The sequence below is a fragment of the Heterocephalus glaber genome, unplaced genomic scaffold (genome assembly GCF_053883595.1).
Source record: "Heterocephalus glaber isolate CG9 unplaced genomic scaffold, H.glaber_assembly_v1.0 deba00000809, whole genome shotgun sequence".
Taxonomy (NCBI): Eukaryota; Metazoa; Chordata; class Mammalia; order Rodentia; family Bathyergidae; genus Heterocephalus; species Heterocephalus glaber.
The window spans coordinates 2,384,336-2,410,871 of NW_028258163.1; the positions used below are offsets into that span (position 1 = coordinate 2,384,336).

The 26,536-nt window shown below is 40.5% G+C and overlaps 1 protein-coding gene across 1 annotated transcript; it reads right to left on the reverse strand.

Moving 5' to 3' along the window:
* Nucleotides 1-5,690: 5,690 nt before the first annotated feature.
* Haus2 (HAUS augmin like complex subunit 2) lies at nt 5,691-26,534 on the reverse strand. Its single transcript, XM_004921157.4, is given in 7 exon segments — nt 5,691-8,032; nt 8,034-8,150; nt 12,057-12,165; nt 14,330-14,462; nt 16,823-16,892; nt 19,071-19,163; nt 26,367-26,534. Coding segments are annotated over 7 exon segments (672 nt in total). The 5' UTR covers nt 26,460-26,534; the 3' UTR covers nt 5,691-7,975.
* Between the last annotated feature and the right edge of the window lie 2 nt (nt 26,535-26,536).

The window sequence follows — 26,536 nt, forward strand, 5'->3', positions numbered from 1 at the left end:
GTCCCATTTGACCCAGCTATTCCCCTGCTGGGTATCTTCCCAAAAGAATTAAAACAATCATGCCACAGTGATATATGTGCACCCATGTTTATAGCAGCACAGTTTGTAATAGCTAAAGCTTGGAAGCAGCCCAAGTGCCCATCAACTGGAAACTGGATAAAGAAGATGTGGTTCATTTATAAAATGGAGTACTACTCAGCCATAAAGAACGAGAAACTAGACACATTTATAGCTAAATGGATACATACTGAGGCCATACTCTTAAGTGAAATAAATAGGACACACATGTGTAAATACCGAATAGTTTCTTTAGTGTGAGAAACTGAAAGTGTAAATAAGGATTAAAATGAACAATGGATAATTTGAAATAGGAAGAAAAGGTCCAAGGGGGTAGGGTGGTGGGAGGGGAAGGGGAAAGGAAAGACGGGAAAGGAAAAATTATGAGAAAAGAAAAAAATGGAAATAGGGCCAGGGATTTAGCTCAGTGGTTTCGCCGCCTGCTGAGCAAGCACAAGGACCGGAGTTCAATCCCAGGTACCAAAAAAAAAAAAGGAAATGAAGTCTAGTAAATAGGGAAGGGTGGAGGGAGTGAAGGGCGCACAGGTAATGGGGAAAATATAAGAACCAAGATACATTATGTACAGGTACAAGTACCCAATGATAAATGTAAACATATTGTATACCTGAAATGTACCAACAAAAGAATTTAAGAAAAAAAACTCTCTCTCCTTATGTTTTTTATAACATTCAATATCAAGGTGGAGATCAACAGGATCATCTTTGTATTTTCCCTCAGGCTTGTAGCCAGCTTCCTGAGGACTTTTCATTTTGTCATGAGCCAAATCATGTTTTCTGAATGTACTGGGGGAAATGTTTATCCTCCTGTGTATCTCTGGAATTGTCTTGTTTTACCTGCCTCCTGTTCAGCTCCTCCCTTTAAGTATTTAGTAAAGTGTTCATGCAACATCTTTGCAGAGGACCCAAAGTGATGCTTTTTAACAAGGTGAACAATGGTCACTCTGTGCTGGACAATCAATTCTGAGGTGCTACACTGAAGCTGACCCAACTGTATGTGCTGGAAATTGAAACGAAACTCCAATTCCCTTTTGTTGCTATGGACTGGAGCCCAAAGGTGCTAATGTTCCTAAGCCAATAAGCCACTGGGTCATGAGAGGTGCTTGTCAAATGAGTCCATCCAGACATCAATCTGGGCCTCTTTTTTTTTTTTTGGTACTGGGGATCGAACTCAGGACCTTGTGCTTATGAGGCACGCAGCGGCACCATTGAGCTAAATCCCCAGCCCTGGGCCTCTTGAGTAATGGAAAATGAAGATTTCCCTGAGGAAAAGTCTCCTTTGACTCTGAGAAGTCTTCCTGAGGGGAAGCAATGAGCTTTTCTCTTGGATCGCCTTGTAAGTAGTCACTCAGAAATTCTTCTCAGGCACAAACTCCTGGTGCCTCTCAGGCCCTGCTCAGATTTTCCTTTTGGATCCCTCTGTGAAAGCTCCTCCACCAGCTCTTCTGCTTTCCTCTACTTTTCTTCCCTGCATACACCAGGTCCGCCCACTTCCCCAACTTCTCTTCTTCCTGGTTTCTGCTTGAATAGGCTATGACTTTAGGCATAAATTTGGGTTAATCATCAAACTCAGATTACTCCCTTCCCTTAGTTTTGTCCTTATCTTGATCATCCATCTCCTCCCTGTGGAAGTCTGCTATCTTCTTCTCAAAGTCATCACAGAGCTTGTATCTTTTGGGTGACTGTTATGGCTTGTGTCTGGACGTCCCCCCAAAGCCTCATATGATCATATGTGGGGCTTTTTGGAGGTGGCTGGACCTAGGATGTGTAATGCTGGGATTGTGGAAGTGATGCTGGGATTGATTCATGATGCAATGCTAGGATTAAGGGTGTGGATGCTACCCGCCTGAAAGGCAAGTACCCCATATAAGAATATAAAGGGCAGAAAGGGCTGCTGTGGCTTGTTGCTTTTTGCTTATTGCTGCTGCTGCTCTTGTCTTCTGCTCTGTGATGCCCCTCTGCAAAGCCACCCTGCCTTGAGGCCAGCCAACTATGGACTGAAACCTCTACAAACTGTGAGCCAAATAAACCTTTCCTCCTTTAACTTGTGGGTGTTGAGCATTTTGTCTCAGAAATGAGAAAAGTATCTAAGACAGTGACTGACCCTGACGGGCATCTCACTATCAATCTCAAAAGCAAATGAATTCGATTTCACTTTTGCATCTGTGTCAGAGAGGCTCCCTTTCTCCTTCCCTTTCTCTTTATTGGGATTTATTTGTTTCTGCTCTTTATTTTTCCCATTCTCTGTCTTCTCTTCTAGATACCTCTTTGTGCAGGGTGCTCCTCCTGAACCTAACATACATGGCCTTGAATCCAACAGCTAATGGAGTCCTTGACGAACAGAAACCTCCTGAGCCTGGCCTTTCCTGTCTGTCTTTTTATCAGTATTTTAGTCTTCAGAGCTCTGACTAGAATCTCCCATCAAGCTCAGCTTACAGCATGCTAGGCCTGCTTCTCCAGATGGCATCTCCAAACCTTTCCAAACTCTTCCTACAAGCCACTTCCAAAGGCTTCTGAACCATATGGTCAGGAACCATCACAGCAACTCCATTTTTCTGGTACTGGAATCTGTCTTAGTCACTTTCTCATCACTGAGACAGATATTATGCTGTTATGAATTATATCCAGATGTCCTCCCAAAGCTTCAGGTCCTCATAGGTGGGGCTTTTCGGAGGTGGCTGGATCTAGAATGTGTGAAAATGGATTAAGGATGTGTGTGTGATAACTAAATTAGTCCACTGATGGCTTAGTTCCAGAGGTGGATAATGGAAAGGCCACCCCGGTGGGTGACACTAACCAATAGGCTTGTGGCCTGGATGAGATAAAAGGGAAAGGAAGGCTCACTGCAGGCTGCCTCCTGCCTGCGATACCATGAACTGTCTCCTCTGCCATGGCCCTCTGCCAGCTGGCTATGGACAGAAACCTCTATGACTGTGAGCTAAAATAAACTTTTCTTCCTTTAACTTGGAGGTGTTGGGTATTTTGTGCCAGCAATGAGTAAGACACATATTTCTTAGTTTGTTGCACAAATATACACACACACTCTCAAATCCCTCTCCCATTTTGGGCCAGGGATTTAGCTCAGCGGCACTGTGCCTGCCTTGCAAGCACAAGGTCCTGAGTTCGATCCCCAGTTCCAAAACAAAAAAAAAGTCCCTCCCCCCTTTCTTACATTAGTAACATTTTTGCCTTAACTTTACAGTAGATTCTGGAGACCACCACAGGTCGGTATATAGAAATATATTCTATATAACATTTATCGGGCCTGGGGTTTAGCTCAGTGGTTCTGGCGCCTGCCTCAAACGCGCAAGGTCCTGAGTTCAATCCCAGTACCCCCCCCAAAAAAACCATTTATCATTCTGTACTGCATAGTGTATTACACATATAGAAATACTCCTTACTCATTTTGGGGGGGGGTGTACCGGGGATCGAACTTGGGATCTTGCACTTGCGAGGCAGGTGGTGGAACCACTGAGCTAAATCCCCGGTCCTCCTTATTCATTCTTACAACTGTATTAAATACTTCATTGTTTCTCTGGTGTGAGAAACCAAAACTGGAAATAAGGACATTCTTACAACTGTATAGTACTCTCCATATTGGATATCCATAGTTTATATAAATCAGTCTCTTATTGACAGGACATTTGTCTTTAGTCTTCTGTTATCATAAATATCCTATGAATAGTTTTGTGTACTCATCTTTGCTTATTTGTACCTGTATATCTTTGCAATAGATTCCCAGAATTGTAATTGCTGAATTAAGAAATGCTTATGCATTCTTACCACCAGTGCTAAGCATGTCTGTGTCTCCACCGTCTACTAAACAAAGTAAAGTGTTTCTGTCAGCTTTATGGGTAAGAGACGGTAGTTCAGGACTGTTACTGGTGTTGCTTTGGCATGCTGGGGGTGGCAGTTATTAGGGGTTAGACAAGTACTCTATTTCTTAGCTACTATACAATCTCAGCCCCAGAGTCCTTTTGTAAATGAAGTTTCACTGATTGTGTTTAACCAAGCTAGTCTTTTTTCCTTAGAATGACCTTAACGTGCTCTGTATAGTAAAAATTCAAGAGATTCAAAAGTCTTAATTAAGTTGTATTATATTCAATTCATTATTATTATTAAGAATATGGTGCTTGAAAGAATAAAAGGAACAGCTTAGGACAAGAAATCAGAAGTTATCAAAGTCATCTTTGGTTATACTGACTTATTACAAACTAGAACTTGATTTTTTTGTGTGTTTTTTTTGGTACCTGGGATCAAACTCAGGACCTTACACTTGCGAGGCAGGTGGCGGAATCACTGAGCTAAATCCCTGGCCCTTGGACTTGATTATTATATATTTTATTAATCTTCCAAAGAATCCATGAAATTCATACTTTTATCATTTCCATTTAAGAGATAAGGAAGTTGAGGCTGATATTAAATAAATTAGAAGGACCCTTTAGCTGGTAAGTGGTGGAACCAAGATTCAAACCCAAGTGTAATTCTAAAGCCTTTGCTATAAATCTCCATAAAGGAGAAGCTGAAGACAGGCCCTGTCTGAGTCTCCTAAATTTTGGGATCTAGATGGAGAACGCAGAGGGAGAAAGCAGTGTGAGACCACGGTGAGGTGGGGGACAAAGGGCAATTCAGCTTACAAAGGCAATTTAGTTCAGAGAGGTTCCCATCTGTCTTTCCACAGCCCGCAGAAAGCTTTCCTGTCCAGCAGGGTTTTTCAAGAACATTTTCATTTATCAAGGTAAATTTTTATGCCTTCTGAACAGCAAAAATTCGGAAAAGAAAATGTTAGAGAAAATTTTACTAGCATCTAATGATTACTAAGTCCACGTTGTCATCTGAGGTACACTGATTTTTGATAAGGAAAAGTACTCAGGCAGAAAAATCAATTCTACAGTTTCCTTGAACATGCAATTTCACATCAATTTTTAGAAAATGCATGGCTTTTCATTTTACCAGTTACACAGTTATTTGACACTTATTTTTATAGCCCTAAATTCTTGTACAGCAAGTAAAGGTCTGTAAAATTAAGACTCTCAGAAAAGGATCATAGATTGACCATAGGACTCTTCCGTGCTTACCATATCATAATGCAATAATCTTTTCCTACAAATACTCATGAGAAGACTTTAAAAAGGAGAAGAGAAAATGTAATGTGGGAAAGGGAAAAGAGAAAAATGTCAAATTAAAAGGACTCTATGATCTGTTTATTTCTAATTCTACTAAATTTTTTTGTAAACTCAATTATCAAAGCGGATTCCCCAAATTGTGAAATGCATCTTTTATATAAATTGTTTTACAGACATTTGGAAAAATCTTGCAATACAATAATAAAGGTCACTAATATCTCTATTACTGATCTTACAAATCCAGAAAAATTTTATATTATCGAATTTCTCAGACTATCTTCCTGACTTGATTGAAGGTTTAAGAAGATAAAATCAGGGGTTAACCTGGCAGTCACAGGTCAAAGAAAGGAGTAAAATAAGAAAAAACAGGCAGCATCTTAATCCCTCCAGAACAGTCCTAACAAATTGACATCATTATGTGTTAAAAATAAATTTGCTAATTTCATATACCTCTCCTAATGTGAAGGAAAAAATGCATTCCAGAGCTAATTATTTTTCTAAAAAATTTATTAGTACATATTTACAGTACATACATTTTATAATCTTCTTGGGGAGTTTGACAGATGTACATAATATAGTTTGTTTCTTTTTTTTTGGTACCGGGGATTGAACTTGGGTCCTTGTGCTTTCGCAGCAGGTGGTGAAACCACTGAGCCAAATCCCTGGCCCAGTTTGTTTCTTTTTTTAATCCACCCCCCAGAGCTAACTGTTCTTGGTAGCCACATGTTTAAAGGTTGAATTTAAGCTGAATGTGGTGGTTCACACCTGTAATCCCAGCACTTGGGAGGCTGAGGCAGGAGGATCACTGTGAGTTCATGGCCAGCCTGAGTCACACAGTGAGACTGTGTCAAAAAAAAAAAAAAAAAATTTGAATTTAAAAAATTCATCACCACTTATCAATCCTAGAATAGCATTAAATCAATTTTTTTCTCAAGCTTTTAGGAGTTAGATAGCCTGAATGCCCACACTTGCACAAACTAAATAGCATCTTCCCTTTCTATGACTTGGGATTCACACTAGGGCCAAGAGGTTTTAGTTAAAAATTACATGTTTGTTTTGATATTTTGAGAAAGACATATACAAAACCAGACATGTCAATATTTGCAACATAGTAGGTGATATGACACATAATACCGTGTATACATACACACACACTAATATATACAGGAAATCACATCAGGAAAAAAGCTGGGTGTGAACCGGCTTATGATGAAATACAACTAGGGCCTTTGCTAAAGTCTACATAACGTTCAAGATATTACTACTGCTCTTCTAGATCCCATCTGTAAAAGTTAGTGATATAGACTTGAAAACATAATTCTTTTTTATTTTTTTGGTACTGGGAATCAAACTCGGGACCTTGCACTTTCAAGGCAGGTGGTGGAACCACTGAGCTAAATCCCCGGCCCAATTCTTGTTGTTTTAGCAGGGTGTTTCTTTGGCAATAATCTTGCTTCCTTAAGAGTATCTATTTTACTCATCTATTATGTGAAGTCTTCTTGCTAAGGATTGTGATAAAAAAGGCTCAGTGGACCCCTGTGATGCAGCAAATGCAACAGTGTAAAAAACACAATTTAAAGCAAAACTGAATCCTTGGTCTGAAAACAAAATAAGCCAGAAGTGGTTATAGCTGTGATACAAATCAATATATCTTTGTTAGTACATGATCAGTATTCTATGAACGATCATATGAACAATAATTCAGGTGAAATATCTGAGCATTTAACAAGATAAACAGCAACAAATTTACTATAATGTGTTGTTCCTTTTCCTTGCTCTCCTTTTCTTCTTTGCCTGCTCCTAAGGCTGCCAGTGAACACCCTCACAAATGGAACAATGCATTAGGGAGTACAAGAACATGGCTTGCTATGAGGATTCACAGGCCTCAGCACATCACCATACTCATAACCGTGGTCTATTACAGCACAACACACAAGGCAAGGGATGGGCTGTAGCACAGTGGTAAAGCAGGTGCTTCACATGCACACGCACAAGGTCCTGGGTTTGATCTAGCACCACAAACACACAAACACAACACACACATAAATCAAAAGGGGAAAGAGAAAAGGTTCATGGGACAAAGTCTGAGGAAAACCAGGCAGAAGTCCTTTGCCAGTGGAATCACACAAGACATGCCACACACCTTTAGCAACTGAACTGTGACCACATGCGTAAAATGTTACCTACCAGGGAAACTTGTTGGAGATACAGCCCCAGGATTTTACTAGGGACTAGTCCCAAAGGATCCTTATAACTGGCATGTATCAAAATTCTCAACTCCCACAAGGAAAGTAAGTGTTCAGAATAAGCCACATTATACAAACAGCTGAGTCACACTGAGCCACTCCTGTTAGTGAGAGTGGAGGGAGCCCTCCTGAGAGCTGAGCTCCCAGAAGGATCAGCCAAGGACCAGCCTTGTCAGTAGGCCTTTGCAAGAATAGCCTGCTATGTTATTCTTTCCTGAACATCATGACAATTCCATAGGAATAACTGCCATAGACACTTTCAGACTGAAGAAGACAATTTAGAAAGATGACTTAAAAAAAAAAAGGACATAATAAAATAATTTGCTAACTGCGGAATGGTTAACTCATTTATGTTAATCAATTCAGCTATATTTTATTTGTATTAGCTTTCTGAAAAGTACATTAAGAATGTATAAAAAACAAAGGAAAAGTAAGTTTGGTCCTATAGAATCCTGAATCTTGGTACTCCAATAAAAACAGGGCTCTTTCAGTACTGGTAGCAGCAAAGCCTATATACCCAAGTGACAATCAACCAGAAACAGACTTCATAACTATGTCATATTTATGAGCATAATTTTCTTCATCTTAACATTTTGGGGATCTGAGAAGAAACTTTCTTTTGTTGTTCTCTCCACTTGAGTATATTCTCTGCCAGTTCCTCTGTCTCATTCACCAAAATATCCATCTTGGCTAAAGCCTTGCTCTGTAACATTTGAAAGAAAGAGAAAATAGCAGAGAAATTTTATCTGTCGTTAATTCATATCATCGCATCACAAATGGTTATAATAACAAAAGTTAATACCTGAACTTTTCCCAGTCCCTTATTGCAAAAGCTCCTTGAAATTTCACTCTCTCCCTTCCTACAGTACACATCTTCTTTCTGTGAGTTCACTTCTCCTTTATCCTCAATCATCCACTCAATGCAGTTTACCCTCAATCTGTTATTAAACCCAATGTTCTTCCGAAAATGTAGTCCCATGTTTAAGTCTATCAATAATCTTCATCGGGATGTACATTCAATATCTCAAACTCCACTTAGCTTCAGCTCAACAATGATTGAACATTTACAACATGTGCAAGACATATCAAAGTCAACTCAAGCCCAGTGCAGCGGTGTATGCCTGTAATTCCAGCGCTCAGACGCTAAAGAAGGCAGATCGCCTCGAGTTCAAGGCCAGGCTGAACTATATAGTGAGACTTTGTCTCAACAACAACAACAAAAAAACCCCAACTCAATAATTTCTTAAACACATTCTCGATGGGGCTGTAATTAGCTGTCTCGCTGGCCCGCAGCTCTGAACCATTAGTGGTACTGGTGTGACTGTCCCATCACACATGGTTCAAGCTGGCGGGAACATGTTAATGCACACTTAATCCTACTTGCTACCCTCAAATCACCAAGGCTAAAAACTACATTGCTTGAGTAGGTCCCTTGCCCAAATAATATCCAACATCTAGAAATCTGACCTCAAAAATTAAAAAAAAATACATATAATCCTTTGTTTTCCTGTGCTTCTGTATCTTTTATGTGAATTTTTAATATAGATGATAATATTTAGTTTCCAGGTTTCTCTATTTCTCTAATTCAGAGCAGATCACACTTTAAAATGTGCTAATACAGGAATCACTTGAAGAATTTCTTTATATATTCTGATTTTGAAGATTGGAGAGAATAAAGTCTGCTAGTCTACTTTCCTTTCTTTTTTTCTCTCTCTCTCTTTTTATTTTTTAGTTTTTTTGAGATTCGGTCTCATTATATAGTTGAGCCTGGTCTTGAACTTTCTATGTAGCTCAGGCTGCCCTTAAACTTGCAGTGATTCTCCTGACTCAGTCTACTGAGTGCTGGGATTACAAGCGTGTGCCATCATGCCCAGCTAGCCCTGTAATTCTGCATTTTTCACAAACTTCCAGATGAGATGTTCTCTGCCCATACACAGAGCAAGGCTCAGTCTACCCTATTTGGTATTTTCAACACATTTACAGCACAATTCTGACCAAGTTACTACTGTGTGCTCTTCACTAAAAAAAAAAAAAAAAAAAAAATCAATCAATGAAACAATCAATCATTCATTCAAACATGGGTGGGCAAGATGCACATCTATAATCCCAGCACTGTGATAGGCTAGGCAGGAGGATCATAAATTCAAGCCCAGCCTGGGTAACTTAGTGATTTAATAAGACACTGTCTTAAAATAGAAAGGGCTAGGGATGTAGCTCAGTATGAAGTTCCTAGGTTGAATCTCCAATACCATCAATAAATGAATGAATGAATGAATAAAACACTCAATGGCTTTTCAGTACTGTAATAAAGTCTAAAATTTTTGGTCTGATTGTTAAGACATGTCATAAACTAGCCCTGATTCCTTTAGGCAACAGCAAAAGCAAAATACCATTTTCTCCCCTAACTCTGACTTTGATGTCTTCCTCACATTGTTGCTTTGGCCCTAAATAGTCCTTCTGATGCAAGGCCAAATTTCATAATTCTTCAAGATTTAGCTTTCCATTAATTCCTATATAATACCTTTTGAACTCTTCCTATACTCTATTCTATTCCTAATCCCCCTACACTGAAAGTAATCCCTCTCTTCTTTGTTCTTAATGGATAGATTTTCCTAATAGATTTTTTTTTTTTTTTTTTTTTTTTTGCAGTACCAGGGATCAAACTTAGGACCTTATAATAGATATTGTGAAATAGGAAGAAAAGAGGCACAGGGGAAGGGGAAGGGGAAGTGGGAGGGGTAGGGGAAAGGAAAGAAGGGAATGGAATTAAAATGAGAAAATGAAAAAATCGAAACAAAGTCTTTGTAAATAGGGAGGGATGGAGGGGTTGAAGGGAGGGGAGGGGAAGGGGGAAAAATAAGAACCAAGAGACTATGTAAAGGTGCAAATTTCCAATGATGAATGTCATTATATTGTATAACTAAAATGTACCAATGATTAGAATGAATAATTGATAATGCAAAATAGGAAGAAAAGGTCCAAAGGGGTAGGGGTAGTGGGAGGGGCAGGGGAAAGGAAAGAAGGGAAAGGAAAAATTATGAGAAATGGAAAAAATGGAAACAAAGTCTTTGTAAATAGGGAAGGGAGGGCAGGGAATGGGGAAAAAATAAGAACCAAGATACATCATGTAAAGGTACAAGTTCCCAATGATAAATGTAAATGTATTATATACCTAAAATGTACCGATAAAAGAATTTAAGGAAAACACACACACACACACACACACACAAAAACTTAGGACCTTGCATGTGCAAGGCAGGTGCAATGCCACCGAGCTAAATCCTCAGCCCTCCTTATGGATATTTTAAAATTTTCCCAGTACTGAAGATTCAACCCAGGTGTGCTCTACCTTTTAAAATTTTTATTACGAGACAGAGTCTTGCTAATTTGTCCAGGCTGGACTTGAACTTGTGATCCTCCTGCCTCAGCCTCCCAAGTAGCTGGGATTACAGGAGTGTACTATGGCACTCAGCCACATTTCTTTATAATTATATGCTGCACTTATTATGCAAACAGTCCTATAAAGTAGAAAGGATCCATCTTAATGCTGTCTCACCAAACTGAGAATCTGAGGGCAGGATATTCAGGGGTATCTATCTTTTATAATACATGGAGCACAGCCTTGCACAACAAAGATAACATATTTTTACTAAATTTTGGAGTAAAAAAATTTATTGAGGGTCGGGGATTTAGCTCAGTGGTTTTGCTCCCTGCTGTGCAAGCACAAGGACACAAGTTCAATCCCCGGTACCAAAAAAAAAAAATTTATTGAAATGATTTCTTGGTCAGGCATGGGGATACATGCCTACACACTCAGCACTCAGAAGGGTAAGGCAGGTTACCCAGGCTGTCCTCAAATCTGCAATCCTCTTACCTTCCCGAATAGCTGGGATTTAGGCATGTGCCATGGTGCCTGGCTAACAAAACATTTCTGATTTTTAAAATAATTAGCTCATAATTTTAGTTATTAAAAAGTTCCTCAGCCAAGTATTTAGCTCAGTGGTTTGGTCGCCTGCTGCACAAGCACAAGGACCTGAGTTCGATCCCTGGTACCAAAAAAAAAAAAAAAAGTTAAATGAGTGGATCACTATTATGGCTTGTATCTAAATGTCCCTCCAAACCCTCAGGAGGTCATAGGTGGGGCTTTATGAAGCTGGCTGGATTTATGGTGTGTGATGCTGGGAGCAAGGGTGTGCAACTACTAAATTAGCTCACTAATTGGTTTAGGACAGCTCTGGGTGTGGATAATGAGAAGGCCCACCCTGGGTGTGGTGGCAGCATCCAAAAGGTGGGTAGCCTGGAAGGTATAAAAGGGAGAGGTAGGCTGCTGCTGCTGTTGCTTGCTGCTTTATTGTCTCCTGCCTGCTTGCTATAGACTATTTCTCCTCTGTGATGTCCCTTTGACTCTGCCTTGGAGCCAGCTGACTATGAACTGAAACCTCTCAAACTGTGAGCTGAAATAAACCTTTCCTTAATAAATTTTTCCTTAATAAACCTTTAACTTGTGAGTGTTGAGTATTTTGTCTCAGCAACAAGAAAAGTAACTAAGACAATCACACATTCTGAGATTCTAGTATAAGAGAATTGAAATAGCTATATTACTACTCACCATTTTCTTTATATTTTCATCTAAATGAGGGATATTTCTAATTGTTTCAAGATGGGTTTCCAATTTCTCAATAAAAGTCACAGCCAACTGTAGTAAATGTACCATGTATCTGAAAGATGGAGACAAAAAAATAAATTTTTTGGTTTATATTTTTGTTTATTTTTCCTTTAATCAATACTCTTTAATTTGAAATAAGAGAATTATAATCAACCTAATGAGCCAAAAACAATCTTCCTGCATTCATAGAAATACCAATGATTGGCTGAGCACAGTGGCACAAGCCTGTAATCCTAGCATTTGGGAGGCTGAGGCAGAAGGACTGCCAAGAATGCAAACCCACCCTGGGCTACATAGTGAGTTCAAATCAGTGAAGACTCTGTCTCAAAAAATAAAAAATAGGGCTGGGGATTTAGCTCAGTGGCCTGCCTCGAAAGCACAAGGTCCAGAATTCAATCCCCAGTACAAAAAAACCCCCAAAAAAACAAAAAAAAAAAGAGGAAATTTTAAAAAATTAATGATAAATTAATGATTAAAAAAACAAGATCCTGGGCCGGGGATTAGCACAAGGATCCGAGTTTGATCCCCGGTACCAAAAAAACCCCAAAAAACAACAAAACAAGATCCTTCTCTCTGAATGTCTATAATACCATCCCAGCACTCTGAGAGGCTGAGGGAAGAGGATCACAAGTTTAAATCCAGCATGGGAAATTTAAAAATTTTGCGAGACCGTCTCAAAATAAAAATAAAAAACTTCTGGAGTAGCTCAGTGCAAAGATCTCGGGTTCAATCTCCAGTACCACAAAAACAAAAGAACAAAAGGTCTTTTCTTTTCATTTAAGCAAGACTTATCATCCAAAAAAGATAGAAAGAGAAAGAAAAAGAAAAAACAGAAAGTCAACACTAATTATCTTATCTAGAATCCAACCTAACCCGCTACATAACCCTCAAGGTAATAATTTTCTCATAAGGAACTCTCCTAGATAAAACCTCATTCCATTGAAATTTATTCTAAGTAAATAATGAAGACAATAAGGTAAATATATTACATTGAAAGTCTTCACATAAAGGTACACTGAATCTTTGGATTTGGAAAATGCTTTAACATCATTACTCAGTTTTTCTTTGTTTGTTTTTTGAGACAGGGTCTCACTTTGTAGTTCAGACTGGCCTTGAATTCACTACATAGCCCAGCCTGCCCTTGAACTTGCAGTGATTCTCCTCCCTTAGGCAGGAGTGCTAGGATTATAGGCATGTGGTGCCACAACAGGCCCTCAGTTCTTTCCTGAAGTATACAATACTGTACATATATTAATGGTTAGATATTGAATATAGCCAAAAGAACAAGGCTTATATTATTATTTTACTACAAATCCCAGTGACTCAGGAGGCTGAGACAGGAGAATCATGAGTTCAAGGCAACCTGGGCAACACAGCAAGACTTTGTCTCAAAAATAAAGAGCCAGGGGCTGGGGATTTAGCTCAGTGGCACTGTGCCTGCCTCACAAGTGCAACATCCTGAGTTTGATTCCTGGTACTGGAAAAAAAAATTTAGAAAAATAAAGAACCAAACATGGTGGTCCACTCCTGTAATCCCAGTACTCAGGAGGCTGTGGCAGGAGGATCTCTGTGAGTTCAAGGCCAGCTTGGACTAGACAGTGAGTTCAAGGCCAGCCTGGACTACATAGCAAGACTCTGTCTCAAAAAAAAAAAAAATCTTGAAGCTTCAATTTGATCTGTGTAATACTTCTATGAAGAAGAGAGCATCAGAAATCATCCCATTCTATGGATCTGGTTTTTTTCATTAAAGCTATAATATATAATTCCCAACACACTGTGGGCAAATGAAGTCCTTTCTTTTCACCATTATCTACAATTCTTTAAAAGCAAAGGATTTCTTTTTTCTGGTTTTTTTTTTTGGAACCGGTGATCAAACTCAGGACCTTGCACTTGCGAGGCAGGTGGCAGAACCACTGAGCTAAATCCCTGGCCCTTTTTTTTTTTTTTCCTGGTTTAATGTATTAACGTTAATAATGTTAACAAATGTACTGATTTTTTTTTTTTTTTTTTTTTTTTGGTACCGGGGATCAAACTCAGGTCCTTTCGCTTGTGAGGCAGGCAGCAGAACCACTGAGCTAAATCCCTGGCCCCCATGTTAACAAATATAATCAGCAATACGTTGTTTCATTAATAATGGTATAAATTACTGTCAGTCTAAACAAAAAACTACCCTCAGAAAACATGCAGAATTGCTCATTCCCACTACTTAGGTTAACCTGTGATATATCGCTTCCATAGGTAAGTTTTCCTGGCACATGGGCTTCAACAGCCTTTGCCTGAGAGACCTCTTCTTTTTTAGCACTGCTTCCAGATGACTGTTCATGCTTTGCAGGGTGTGACACTTCTCAGCTACACAAACAAGAAATAGTAGTTACAGTTTGAGACAGGACAAGTAAGTTTGGAATCACCAATGCTTTCTTCTTGGGTTTAGTAATAACAATGTTACAACTTAATCCAAGGCCAAGTACAGCACTTCCAGGCCAAGTCCAAGGCCTGCAATCCCAGCACTCAGAAAACTGAGGCAGGAGGACCCCTTCAGAGAAGGAGTTCAAGACCAGTCTGAGCAATATAGCAAGACCACATCTAAGAAAAAGAGAACCCACAATTTCCCTTCTAAATCTCTCCCCTTTTCCTCATTGCTACCTCTAATTACCAATACAAATTTCAACTACTTTCTCTTACTTTTCCCACTGACAAACAAATATAGAGCTAAATTGTTTTTGAGAAAGGGCTTCACTATATAGCCCAGGATGGCCTGGAATGTGTGGCAATTTCGGTGCTTCAACCTGCTGAGTGCTGGGGTTGTAGGTATGCACCACCAGGCCCAGCTCTTACTCACTTTGTTTTTTTCCCCCTTGGTACTGGGGATTGAACTCGGGACCTTGAGCTTGGAAGGCAGGCGACAAAACCACTGAGCTAAATACCCAGCCCTCTTACTCAGTTTTAATAGCCACAGCCACATTCTTCACATAAGGTCTCTTTTTCTATCCTTCCTCTAATATCCTACATACGAACATTAAAAAGTAAATCAGGGCCGGAGATTTAGCTCAGTGGTTTCGCCACCTGCTGCGCAAGCACAAGGACCCAAGTTCATCCCTGGTACCAAAAAAAAAAAAGTAAATCAGCTGGGTGTGGTGGGGCACACCTGTAATCCCAGCACTGAGGCTGAAGCAGGAGGATCAACAGTTTGAGGCCAAACTAGGCTACACAGTGAATGTGAGGCCAGCCTGGATTACAAAGCAAGATCCCGTCTCAAACAAACAAACAAAAAAAATGAAACAGTAACTTGCAAACCACATGAGATTATCACTGAATTCTTCTCAGAATTCAGTTAATGGCTGTCAACTTCCCCTTCTATAAAATTTTAATTTGAAAAAATTCAAATTTACAGAAAAGGTTTTAAAATATTCTGTAAACTTCCATATATATTTCACCTAGATGCACCAATTGTTAACATTTAGTGACCTTTTTTCCTTCTGATCTCTCTGTACACTAGCACACATACAAGCACATGAACCTACCTTTTGTTCTCAAAAATATTCATTTGAGATTATGTTGCAGACAGCAAGATCTTTTACTCTTAAAACTTCAGCATGTCTTTCCCAAGAACAGGAGGATTCTCTAATATATGCAACTATAGGACATTATCAAATTCTGAAATTCTCCCCTCCCCAAATTTAACATTGATACAATATTACCACTACTTAATGCAGCCCATATTTAAATGTCAAAGTGTCCCAATACTGTTCTTTTTTTTTTTTGATACCAGGGATTGAACTTGGGTCCTTGCACTTGCGCAGCAGGTGGCGAAACCACTGAGCTAAATCCCTGGCGCCCCCAATACTGTTCTTTATAGCAAAAAAGCAATTTTTTGGACTGAATATACAATCCATAATCAGACGGTGCTTAAACTGTCATGCCACATTAATCTCCTTCCATCTGGAAAGTTCTTCACCCCTTGTCTTCATGTTCTCTGGACTCCGAGGAGCAGCTATGGCTTAAATAAAGCCAGACGGCATCCCTACAGGTCTCATGTGTCAGAAGCATGGTCCCCCTGTTGGTGCTGGGAGGCAGTGTGGAACCTCTGAGAGGTGAGAGCTGGTGGGAAGTAATTAGGTCAGGAGGGCACTGCCTTGGAGAAACAGATGTAGTTCTGGGACTCTGGTTCCTGGTCAGTTCTCTTGGGAGGGTTTTTATAAAGAGTTAGCCTGAGTGGTCCTGGGATTTATCTCAGTAGCACTGCACCTGGCTTGCAAGTGCAAAGTCCTGAGTTCAATCCCTGGTACTAAAAAAAAATGTTAGCCTGACCCTTGAATCACTCTCTGGCTTCCTGTCTTGCCACATACCCTCTCCCTCTTGCCAAGTGCTTCACCACTGTGATGCTATCTACCTTAACAGAGCCAGCGAATGCCATGCCCTCACCTCTCCAAACTATGCGTTCACTAAACCTCTTTTCTTTATACATTATCCAGCATCAGATATTTTGGTAAAGTAACAGAAAATAGACTAATATGGGAGTCAGTTCAATCATATTACAGACTATCTGCACTAGTCAAGTCAACAGGACTTGTATTTGTGCAGAGAACTAGAATACTTTGTAAGCTATGGGGCAATACCTGGAACAACTATGGCACAGCAAAATTTTGCTGGGTGGTAATCCAAGAAAAAGTTGAAATTCCAATGATTATGCACTTAACAAAACCACTTACCCAAATAGGAAGGATGAACAATATCTGCTGTTTCTTTTTCTAGTTCCAGAAGTTCAATTTCCAGGCTTTTCTACATTAGCAACAAAAGTAGTAACGTTCAGGGGCCGGGGATGTAGCTCAGTGGTTCTGCCGCCTGCCTCACAAGCTCCAGGACCCGAGTTCGATCCCCGGTACCAAAAAAGAAAAAACAACAACAAAGAAGTAGTAACATTCAGCTTACTCAGAGAGTATCCCAAGGCCAAAGGCTCATAAAAATGGACCCTTGGGCTCCCCCTACACAGGAGTGGTCCCTGTGTCACTGCTACACAGCTCTCCTCCCATCTTGTGTTGCTTGCTTTGACTAGCTGTGTTTTCCCTGCCCCAGTCTTGTTCATTATGGAGGACAGGAGACCCTGTACAATCAAGGTTCCTGGGGCACAGGCAACAGGACAGTGGTTAGACAAGCCAGAACAAATAGCACTCTGCAAGCCCGAGAGGGCTGATTTTCCCAAGTATAGTGTGTTCTGAATGGGGCACTGATGGGATCCAAATTCCATGTTTAAGAAGCTGAAGGGAACATAAAAAGAGTTACTCAGATTCATGTGACCAAAGTGTGACCTCTGTATGTGCTGGGCTGGAGGAGGACTGGCTACCCTCCCAGAGTCTGTCCTTGAGGGAATAAACGCCTTAATCTGAAATATTTGGTACAAGGACTCTGCCCGGGCTCCTAACCTGATCCCAGAGCAGACTCCTAAGATACATACGCTTCATTGCCATAAAGCCACCTTTGGGTAACATGCTATATAAGCTAACAAGGAAAAAGAGAAATTTGGAAGACTCTTAGAACTGCATGCAGGGATTCTGTCCAGCAGGACCCTGACCAACCGCTGTCTTGGGATTTCCCCAGTTGTCTTCAGGTGTTGAGCCAAGATGCTACCCTATCTGGTGATATATTAAAATTGCATGGGGCTGGGGATTTAGCTCAGTGGTTCCACCACCTGTCTTGCAAGCACAAGGTCCTGAGTTTGATCCCTGGTACCAAAACAAACAAACAAACAAAACAAAACAAAAAAATTGCATGCAAGACTTCTCTGTCCAGCAGGACCCTGATAAACTGCCCTCTCGGGACTCCCCTAGTTGTCTTTGGGTGTTGAGGCAATACCCCGGCTGGTGATGTATTACTTCTATCTGTCATACTTCCTTTTTTTTTTGGTACTGGGGATTGAACTCACAACCTTGCACTTGAGAAGCAGGCGTGGTCCCACTGAGCTAAATCCCCGACCCCTCTTTTTACTATTCTTATTGCTTAACCTTGTAGTAAAGCTATCTTTACTTTTGCTTTCTTGTGGCATGGTGTGACTTTCGTCCTAGATCGAGCCTCAATTTAACTAAGTGGTGCACGCACGAGAAGGTTGGTATTAATCCTTACTACAACAGAAGCTCTCCACAGTCAGGCGTGGTGTCATATAACTGCAATCCTGGCACTCTGGGAGGCTGAGGCAGGATGATCACAATTTCCAGCCCAGCCTGGGCAACTTACCAACTTAGTAAGACCCTGTCTAAAAAAATTAAAAAATAAAAAATGGGCTGAGTATGTAGATCAGTGTGAATGAAGGCCCTGGGTTTAATCCCTAGTAGCAAATAAGGGGGTGGGGGGGCTCCCTCTGAAGCCAGGCATGGTGGTACACACCTGTAATCTTTTTCTTTTTCTTTTTTGGAGATGGGGTCTGCCTCAGGCTGGCCTTAACTCACTATGGAGCCCAGATTGGCCTCAAACTCACAAGTATATTCCTGCCTCAGACACCCAAATGCTAGGATTATAGGATTATAGGCACGCACCATCATACCTGGCCATACCTGTAATTCTTGCACTCAGGGAGGCTGAGGCAGGAGGGCTGCAAATTTGATGTCATCCTAGACCACACAGTGAAGACTTGTATTGGTAGGATGATTTACATATATATAGAAGCCCAGGTGATTTACCAAAGCTTTTCATTTTAGTGTTATTGTCCTCCTGCAGCTAATGTTAGGTCTTGCTAAATTGCCCAGGCTGGGTTTAAACCTGCGATCTTCTTGCCTTAGCCTCCCAAGTGCTGGGTGTTCAGGCATGCACCACTATGCCTAGCTTGTTCTATTTTAGCTGAGGATTGAACCCAGTACCTCACATATGCCAAGCACCTGCACTGCTGCTGAACTACATCCCAATGTAAGGTTTGTTTGTTTTTTTTCCCTGCAGAAGTTATGAAGTGAAAAGGTCAGCATAAATTACCTGATAGATTTCAGCTTGAATATTTGTTGTCTGCTGTAGTCTGGAGAAGTTCACAAAGCAAGAAGCTGTTTTCTTCGATATGTTTAACATCTCCTATTGGTAAATGAACAGGGAAAGTAGAAAGTAGAAAGTTTCTATGCACACTGGAATAGCATGCCCATAGGAATAAAAGATGACATTATGTCCAACCCTGGCCTTGAACATGAACTATAGAGCAAAACAGTAATGATGTATATTTCCTCTTTGTAGAACTGTCATTGTCACAAATCTCCTGTCTAAATGTTTAAAAAGTGAGAAACAGACAAGACTATTGGTACTATTTCCTAAAGCCCACAAGCTAGCCCTAGACAAAATGAATAAAAAAATAAATGTTACTAGCAAGCTTCTTAGAAAAGGAGGAAAGGGGCCGGGGATTTAGCTCAGTGGTTCCGGGGCCTGCTGCATAAGCGCAAGGTTCCGAGTTCAATCCCCAGTACAAAAAAAGAAAAGAAAAGGAGAAAAGACAGTAGAAGACTCAAAGACTGCCAACAAAAAGAAAGTTGCATTTATTTTTATTTTTGGTACTGGGGATTGAACTCAGGTACGTGCACTTGCGGGGCAGGTGGCGGCACCACTGAGCTAAATCCCCGGCCCGAAAGTTGCATTTAAAAGAAAATATCAAGAGCCCTACTTAAATTATGGGTTCATTGCCACAGGTGATTCACATTCTCCAAGCCCACTTTGTATATGTGGCGACTGCTATCCAAGGAAGCCATGAAACCTTCAAAACGTCTTTGCCACATAAGAGACCAAGTACTCTGCATTAAAAGATAAGCTTTTGGAGTTTCTCAAAAGAAAAAACCACAAACACAAAGAGTAGAAGCAATTAGTGAAGGCCACCACTTCACAAAATGTGTCTGCACTTTTGGGAGAACAACATTCTTAGTGCCTAACCGCATTGCAAAAGCTAAGTCCTTTACAATTGGTGAAGGGTTGGTTCTGGCTGCTGCTAAAGACATATGTCGTGAACTTTTAGAAGAGGCTGCAGTTCCAAAGATGGCATGTGATTCTCTTTCAGCTAGCACCATAACTAGATGGACTGATGAAATAGCTGAGGATGTAGAGGCACAGTCATTAGAGAGGATTAATGAGTTACCGTTCTTCATAATCCAGGTTGATGAATCTATCAACAATAATAATCAATAATGCTTGCTTTGGGGGATATATCTTTCAGAAGGACATGCATGAGGGTATGTTATGTGTGCTTTTGTTGCCAACCAACATCATAGCCACAGAACTAATCAAGTCTTTGAATGACTACATATCAGGAAAACTAAATTGGGCATTTGTGTTGGTATATGCACAGAGTGGCTGGCGTGACTGGATGGCTTTCTGGTTTCACTACTCAGGTCAAATAAATCACTTCTGAATGTGAGTCTATGAACTGTGTCATCCACAGAGAAATACTGGCTAGCTGCAAAATGTCACCTGAACTTAACATTTTACAGAATATGTTTAAAATTAGCAACCACATTGAAGTACACGAAACTGGTCCCTAGTGCCAAAAAGGTTGGCAATCTCTGCTGTAACTAACCAACCTAAAAACAAAATAAAATAAACAAAAAACCTAGTGGACAGATGGACTGGAGGTTGGATATTTAAATGGGTGGTTGCTATAGTATTTCAGGCAAGATAATGAGAATATGTACTAGGTCAGCAGCAATTAAAAATAAAAAAAGGGCCGGGGATTTAGCTCAGTGGTTCCGCTGCTTGCCCCGCAAGCGTAAGGACCTGAGTTCAATCCTTGGTACCAAAAAAATAAGTAAATAAATAAAGGCTGGGGATATAGTTCAGTGGTAGAGTATTCCTCAGTAACACACATATGTGTACACATATACACACATGCAGGCATGCATGTGCACCAAGGTTTTTTTTTGTTTTTTGGTACCAGGGATCGAACTCGGGTCCTTGCGCTTTCGAGGCAGGCAGCATGCACAGAGTTAATACTGGTCCCAAGGATTCTGTTTCAGGTGACTAAAAGAATAGCTATGTTATTAAGGTAGATAACACAAGATATCTTAGATAGCAAATATGTGTAAGAGTGGAAGTGAGAACACGTGTAATCCACTTCCTTTCCATCATATCAGACTCACTCTATTACTTTTCTTTTTGTTCTCTTGGGTAGAAAGTAAAACATCTTCCATAGCACACTGTAACGCCACCCACTATCTGATATATCTCTATCCTTCTATGTGTACACACTACTCTTAGTTTCATGTTTAGCAAACTAGTAAACTGTTGGATTCACAATGGGGTCATGATGCTTAGCTGAGTGAAAATGAAACCAGAGTGAAAATAAGAATATTCAAGAACAGAATAGCAAAAAAGCAGGAATGAAAGAGCAACTAAACTCCCCTAGTAAATAAAAATTACAACTGAGGATTATGACTTAGTCCTACATTACAAAAAAAAAAAGCAGAAATTGGAGAATACAAAAAAAATCCTCACCTTCAGTTACTGATACTATATATTATATACTTTCCATGCTACTGGAATAAAGGGGTCTGAAAGTGAAAGGATTCTAAGAAAAGGGATTCTATTTAGGATATAAGACATTCTTATTTACTCTGTAGTTAGGCACAATAAGAAGCTGGAATTCAAGATCTTTATATTTAACACAAGAACCTTCAGGCCAGGTGTGGTGCTGCATCCCTGTAATCTCAGTACTAGCAAGGCTGATGCAGAAGTACCATGAGTTCAAGATCTGCCTAGGTTATACAGTAAGACTCTGTTTCAAAGGAGGGTGGGACAGCATAGCAAAGGAGTTGGGAAGAGGCTCTTGACAGGTGTAGTGGTGCAGCCCTGTAATCCCAGCACTCTAGAAGGCTGACAGAGAAGTTCAGCCTGAGGGCTGGGGATTTTTTTTCTTTTTTTTAGGGCCAGGGATTTAGCTCAGTGGTTTCGCCGCCTGCTGCACAAGCTTAAGGACCTGAGTTCAATCCCCGGTACTGGAAAAAAAAAAGAGAGAAGTTCAGCCTGAGCAATTTACTAACTCAGACCCTGTCTCAAAAATTAATAAAAATAAAAAGGGCCAGGGATTGCAGTTCAGTGGGAAGGCCCTGGTTCAATCCTCAGTACTGCAAATAAATACTTTAATTTTTAAAAGGGCTGCCCTGGGCTCAATCCTCATTACTACATGACAGACAGGAAAAGGAAGAGGGAGGGAGAAGCTCTCAAATAGAGGAGGGGGTGGAGAAGAGGGCGGCACACAGACTGAGAAACTGGTAGTAGACTCAAAGATTTCTTTTTTTTTTGGTACCGAGGATTGAATTCAGGTCCTTGCGCTTGTGCAGCAGGCAGCAAAACCACCGAGCTAAATCCCCGGCCCAAGATTTTTTTTTTTGTAGGTCCAGATCCTTATACACTCCAGCAGAAGAAACTTTGATTGAAACTACGATTCACTCAAACTTCCTAGAAAATATCCAGAATGTAAGGCTTCTAAAGCAATTCTAGGGGCATAAACTAAAGCAAATACCTTGTTATACTAGATACAGTTAACCCTACCTTTCTTTCACCAAATCATTCTCCCAATGAACACAAAAATCAACAGTGTTTTTGTACACCAATAATGAACTCACTGAGAAATAAATTAGGAAAACAATACCATTCACAACAGTATCAAGAAAAATTAAATACTAAGGAATTAACCTAATCAAGGAAGTGAAAGACCTCTACAATGAAAACTACAGTACTCTGAAAAAGGAGATCAAAGAGTCCATCAGAAAATAGAAAGCTATCCCCTGGTTCTGGATAGGTAGAACCAATATAGTCAAATGGCCATACTTCCAAACTGATAGATTGAACACAATCCCAATCAAAATACCAACAGGATTCTTCTTTGAACTAGAGAAAACAATCATAAAATTCATATAGAACCAAAAGACATCCAGAATAACAAAAGCAATTCTGGGTAACAAGAGCAAAGCAGAAGGTGTTACAATCTCGGATTTGAAGTTACATTATAAAGTTACAGTGTTAAATACAGCATGGTACTGGCACAAAAGACAGACATGTGAATCAATGGATTAGAACAGAGGAAATAAACAATCCCAGGTACTTTCAGCTATTTGATCTTTGAAAAGGGGGCCAAAAACATACACTGGAAGAAAGGTAGCCTCTTTAAAAAATGGTGCTGGGAAAACTATCTATATGCAAAAGATTGAATATAGATACATACATCTCACCAGGTACTAAATTAAAATCAAAGTAGATCTAAGATCTAGATGTTAAAACAGAAACAATCTGCTGGAAGATAAAATACATAAAACTCAGGGCTGGGGATTTAGCTCAGTGGTTCTGGTGCCTGCCTCACAAGCACAAGGTCCCGAGTTTGATCTCTGGTACCAAAAAAACCCCAACAAAAACAAACAAAATACATAAAACTCTTGACTGAAGTCATAGGCATAGGCAAGGACTTTCCAAACAATACCCCAAGGGCTCAAGAAATAGTACTGATGGCCGGGGATTTAGCTCAGTGGTGCCACCACCAGCCTCACAAGCACAAGGTCCTAAGTTCGATCCCCCCCTACCAAAGGAAAACAAAACAAACAAACAAACAGTACCGAGAATCATCAAATGGGATCATACCAAGTTAAAAAGTTTCTGCATATTGGGGCTTGGGATTTAGCTCAGTGGTTCCACCTGGCTCGCAAGCGCAAGGACCGAAGTTCGATCCCTGTACCAAAAAAAAAGAAAAAAGTTTCTGCACAGCAAAGGAAATAGCCAACAAAGAGAGAACCTACAGGACCTGCCAGCTATTCTTCAGAGAGGACTATTATCTAGACTATATAAAGAATTCAAAATAATTAGACCTTCCCCCAAATACCATTAAAAAAAACCAATCAAGGGCTGGGGATTTAGCTCAGTGGTTCCACCACCTGCCTTGCAAGCAACAGGTCATGAGTTTGATCCCCGGTACCAAAAAACAAAACAAAACAAAAAAGAAACAGAAAAATTTCAAGTTATGTTTTCAAGAAGAGGATATATCAAAATTTTAAGCATAACTGTGTCTCTTCCTCCTTGCCCTTCCCCTTCCTTTTCTCTTTAATAAATTTTATTTTATTTTATCCCATTCCCCTCTCAAACCCTCTCCTCTCCCTATGTACAAACGCTTTGTTCCCATTTTTTTCCTTTTATTTTCACTTTTTTTTCTTCAATGCTGCTATAGGAATTAAACCCAGGGCTTGGGCATTCTGGGTAAGTGCTTCATCACTGAGTCATATGCCCAGCCTCCCCACCCCCCAATCTTAAACAGAGTTCCGAAGCCTCGGGTGGTGGTCAACACCTATAATCTTAGCACTTGGGAGGCTGAGCTGGAGAGTTTGAGAGGAGTCTGGGCTACACACTGCATTCAAGGCCAGCCTGCACTACAAAGCGAGACCCCCATCTCAAAAAAACAAACCTTTGGGCTGGGGATTTAGCTCAGTGGCACCGTACCTGCCTTGCAAGCACAAGATCCTGAGTTCAATCCCCAGTACCCAAAAAACCAAAAAAACCACAAAAAAACACCAAACTTTTGACCCATAAAAAGGTTCCACTAAACTGACCAGGCCAAGCTCAAACTTGAGATCCTCCTGCTTCAGCTCCCCAAGTAACTGTGATTACATGAGTGCCACCAGGTCAGGCAAACAACGGGTCTTCAAAATAAGTTTAAAATCTTTCAAGTATCTTATCAGTTTTGTGGGGTTTTTTGGTACCAGGGATTGATCTTGGGTCCTTGTTCTTGCAAGGCAGGTGGCAGAACCACTGAGCTAAACAGCCGGCCCCTAGAGTTTTTAAGAGATAATATAATGTGTCAGAAAACAGAGCTCTAAGATCTTAGTTTCTTTAAAAGATAAGAGTTTGGGGGTGCAGCTCAGTGGTAGAGGGCTTGCCTAGCATGCCCAAGGCCCTGGATTCCATCCTCAGTGCCACAAATAATCCCTTAAGTTATTAGAAGTCTATAACGAGTCTTCCAAGTACAAGAAATTATATATTTCCCGTAAGTCTTTCATCAGGTTTGTATTGCTCATTTCTTTCTTTCTTTTTTTCTATTTCCTTTCTTCTTCTTCTTCTTTTTTTTTTTTTGTACCGGGGATTGAACTCAGTACCTTGCACTTTCAAGGCAGGCGCAGTGCCACTGAGCTAAATCCCCTGCCCTATGTATTGCTCATTTCTGCAGAATTTACCTTTTTAACGTTTCTCAGTTTCCTTTTTAGTGAAATTCCTCAATCTCATCTTTATAGATCAAAGTTTCTTTTTCCCAACCTCAATGGCCTTTTCTGTTTCCTCATTCTCTTCTGTCACTGGTATTCCATTATTCTCTCGCATGTTCAATTTCACCCTCTACTGGCTGCTTCCCTCAAGCCTAAGAACATGCTCTACTTGCCCAACTTAAAACATACATCACTCAAGCTTAAAGTGTAAATAAGGATTAAAATGAATAATTGATAATGTGAAATAGGAAGAAAAGGTCTAAAGGGGTAGGGGAAAGGAAAAAAGGGAAAGGGAAAGGAAAAAATACGAGATAAGAGGGCCGGTGATTTAGCTCAGTGGTTCCACCGCCTGCCTCCAAAGCACAAGGTCCCGAGTTCAATTCCCGATACCAAAAAAAAAAAAAAAATTGAGATAAGAAATAACTGGAAACAGAGCCTTTGCAAATAGGGAGGGGTGGTGGGGTTGAAGGGAGGGCAGGGAAATGGGGGAAAAATAAGATCAAAGATACATCATGTAAAGGTACAAGTTCCTAATGATGAATGTAAATGTACTTCATACCTAAAATGTACCGATAAAAGAATTTAAAAAATACATCACTCTTCTTTCCTCAATATAATTCCTTCCTGATTCACGTTACAAAGTCTTTTATACAGTATCTTTTTCGCCAATACTTTTGGTTTTGGGAAGGGGGTTTATAAGATGCCTCCAAAAGATATAGCCCTGGCGCTCTCCAGTCAGCCTCTTCTGCCTCAAATACGGCTCAGTATTTCCCATAAATAAGAGCGGTTGAAAATAAATGCTTTATTCCCTGACCCCGCCACACACTGCAGTCTAGAGGCGGTATCAATAGGGTAACACCATTCTATCTCCCACAAACGGGCCTGGGTAATTTGTTTGTAAAAATTCAAAATTTTCTACTCCCAGCACCATCTAATCAGTTACTTTCAAAGAATCCAGGGCAGACTGGTCAACACTCCCGACCGGCACTCCCGCCACCTCACAGCCAAATGCTGTCGCCACCTCGAGCACCGCTTTGATGACGGCAGCGCTACCCCCACACACCTGAGTGACCACGCCAGAGCCCACAAGGTGGCCCAGCAGCAGCCGGGCGGCGTTGGGCTCGGACGCCGAGTCCCAGGGACTAGGAGCGGCCATCCTCTGGCGAGCCTCCCGGGAGCGCGCCGGGAGGGAGTGAGCGCCAGTGCAGGCTCGGCGCTGGCTGATGACGTTGC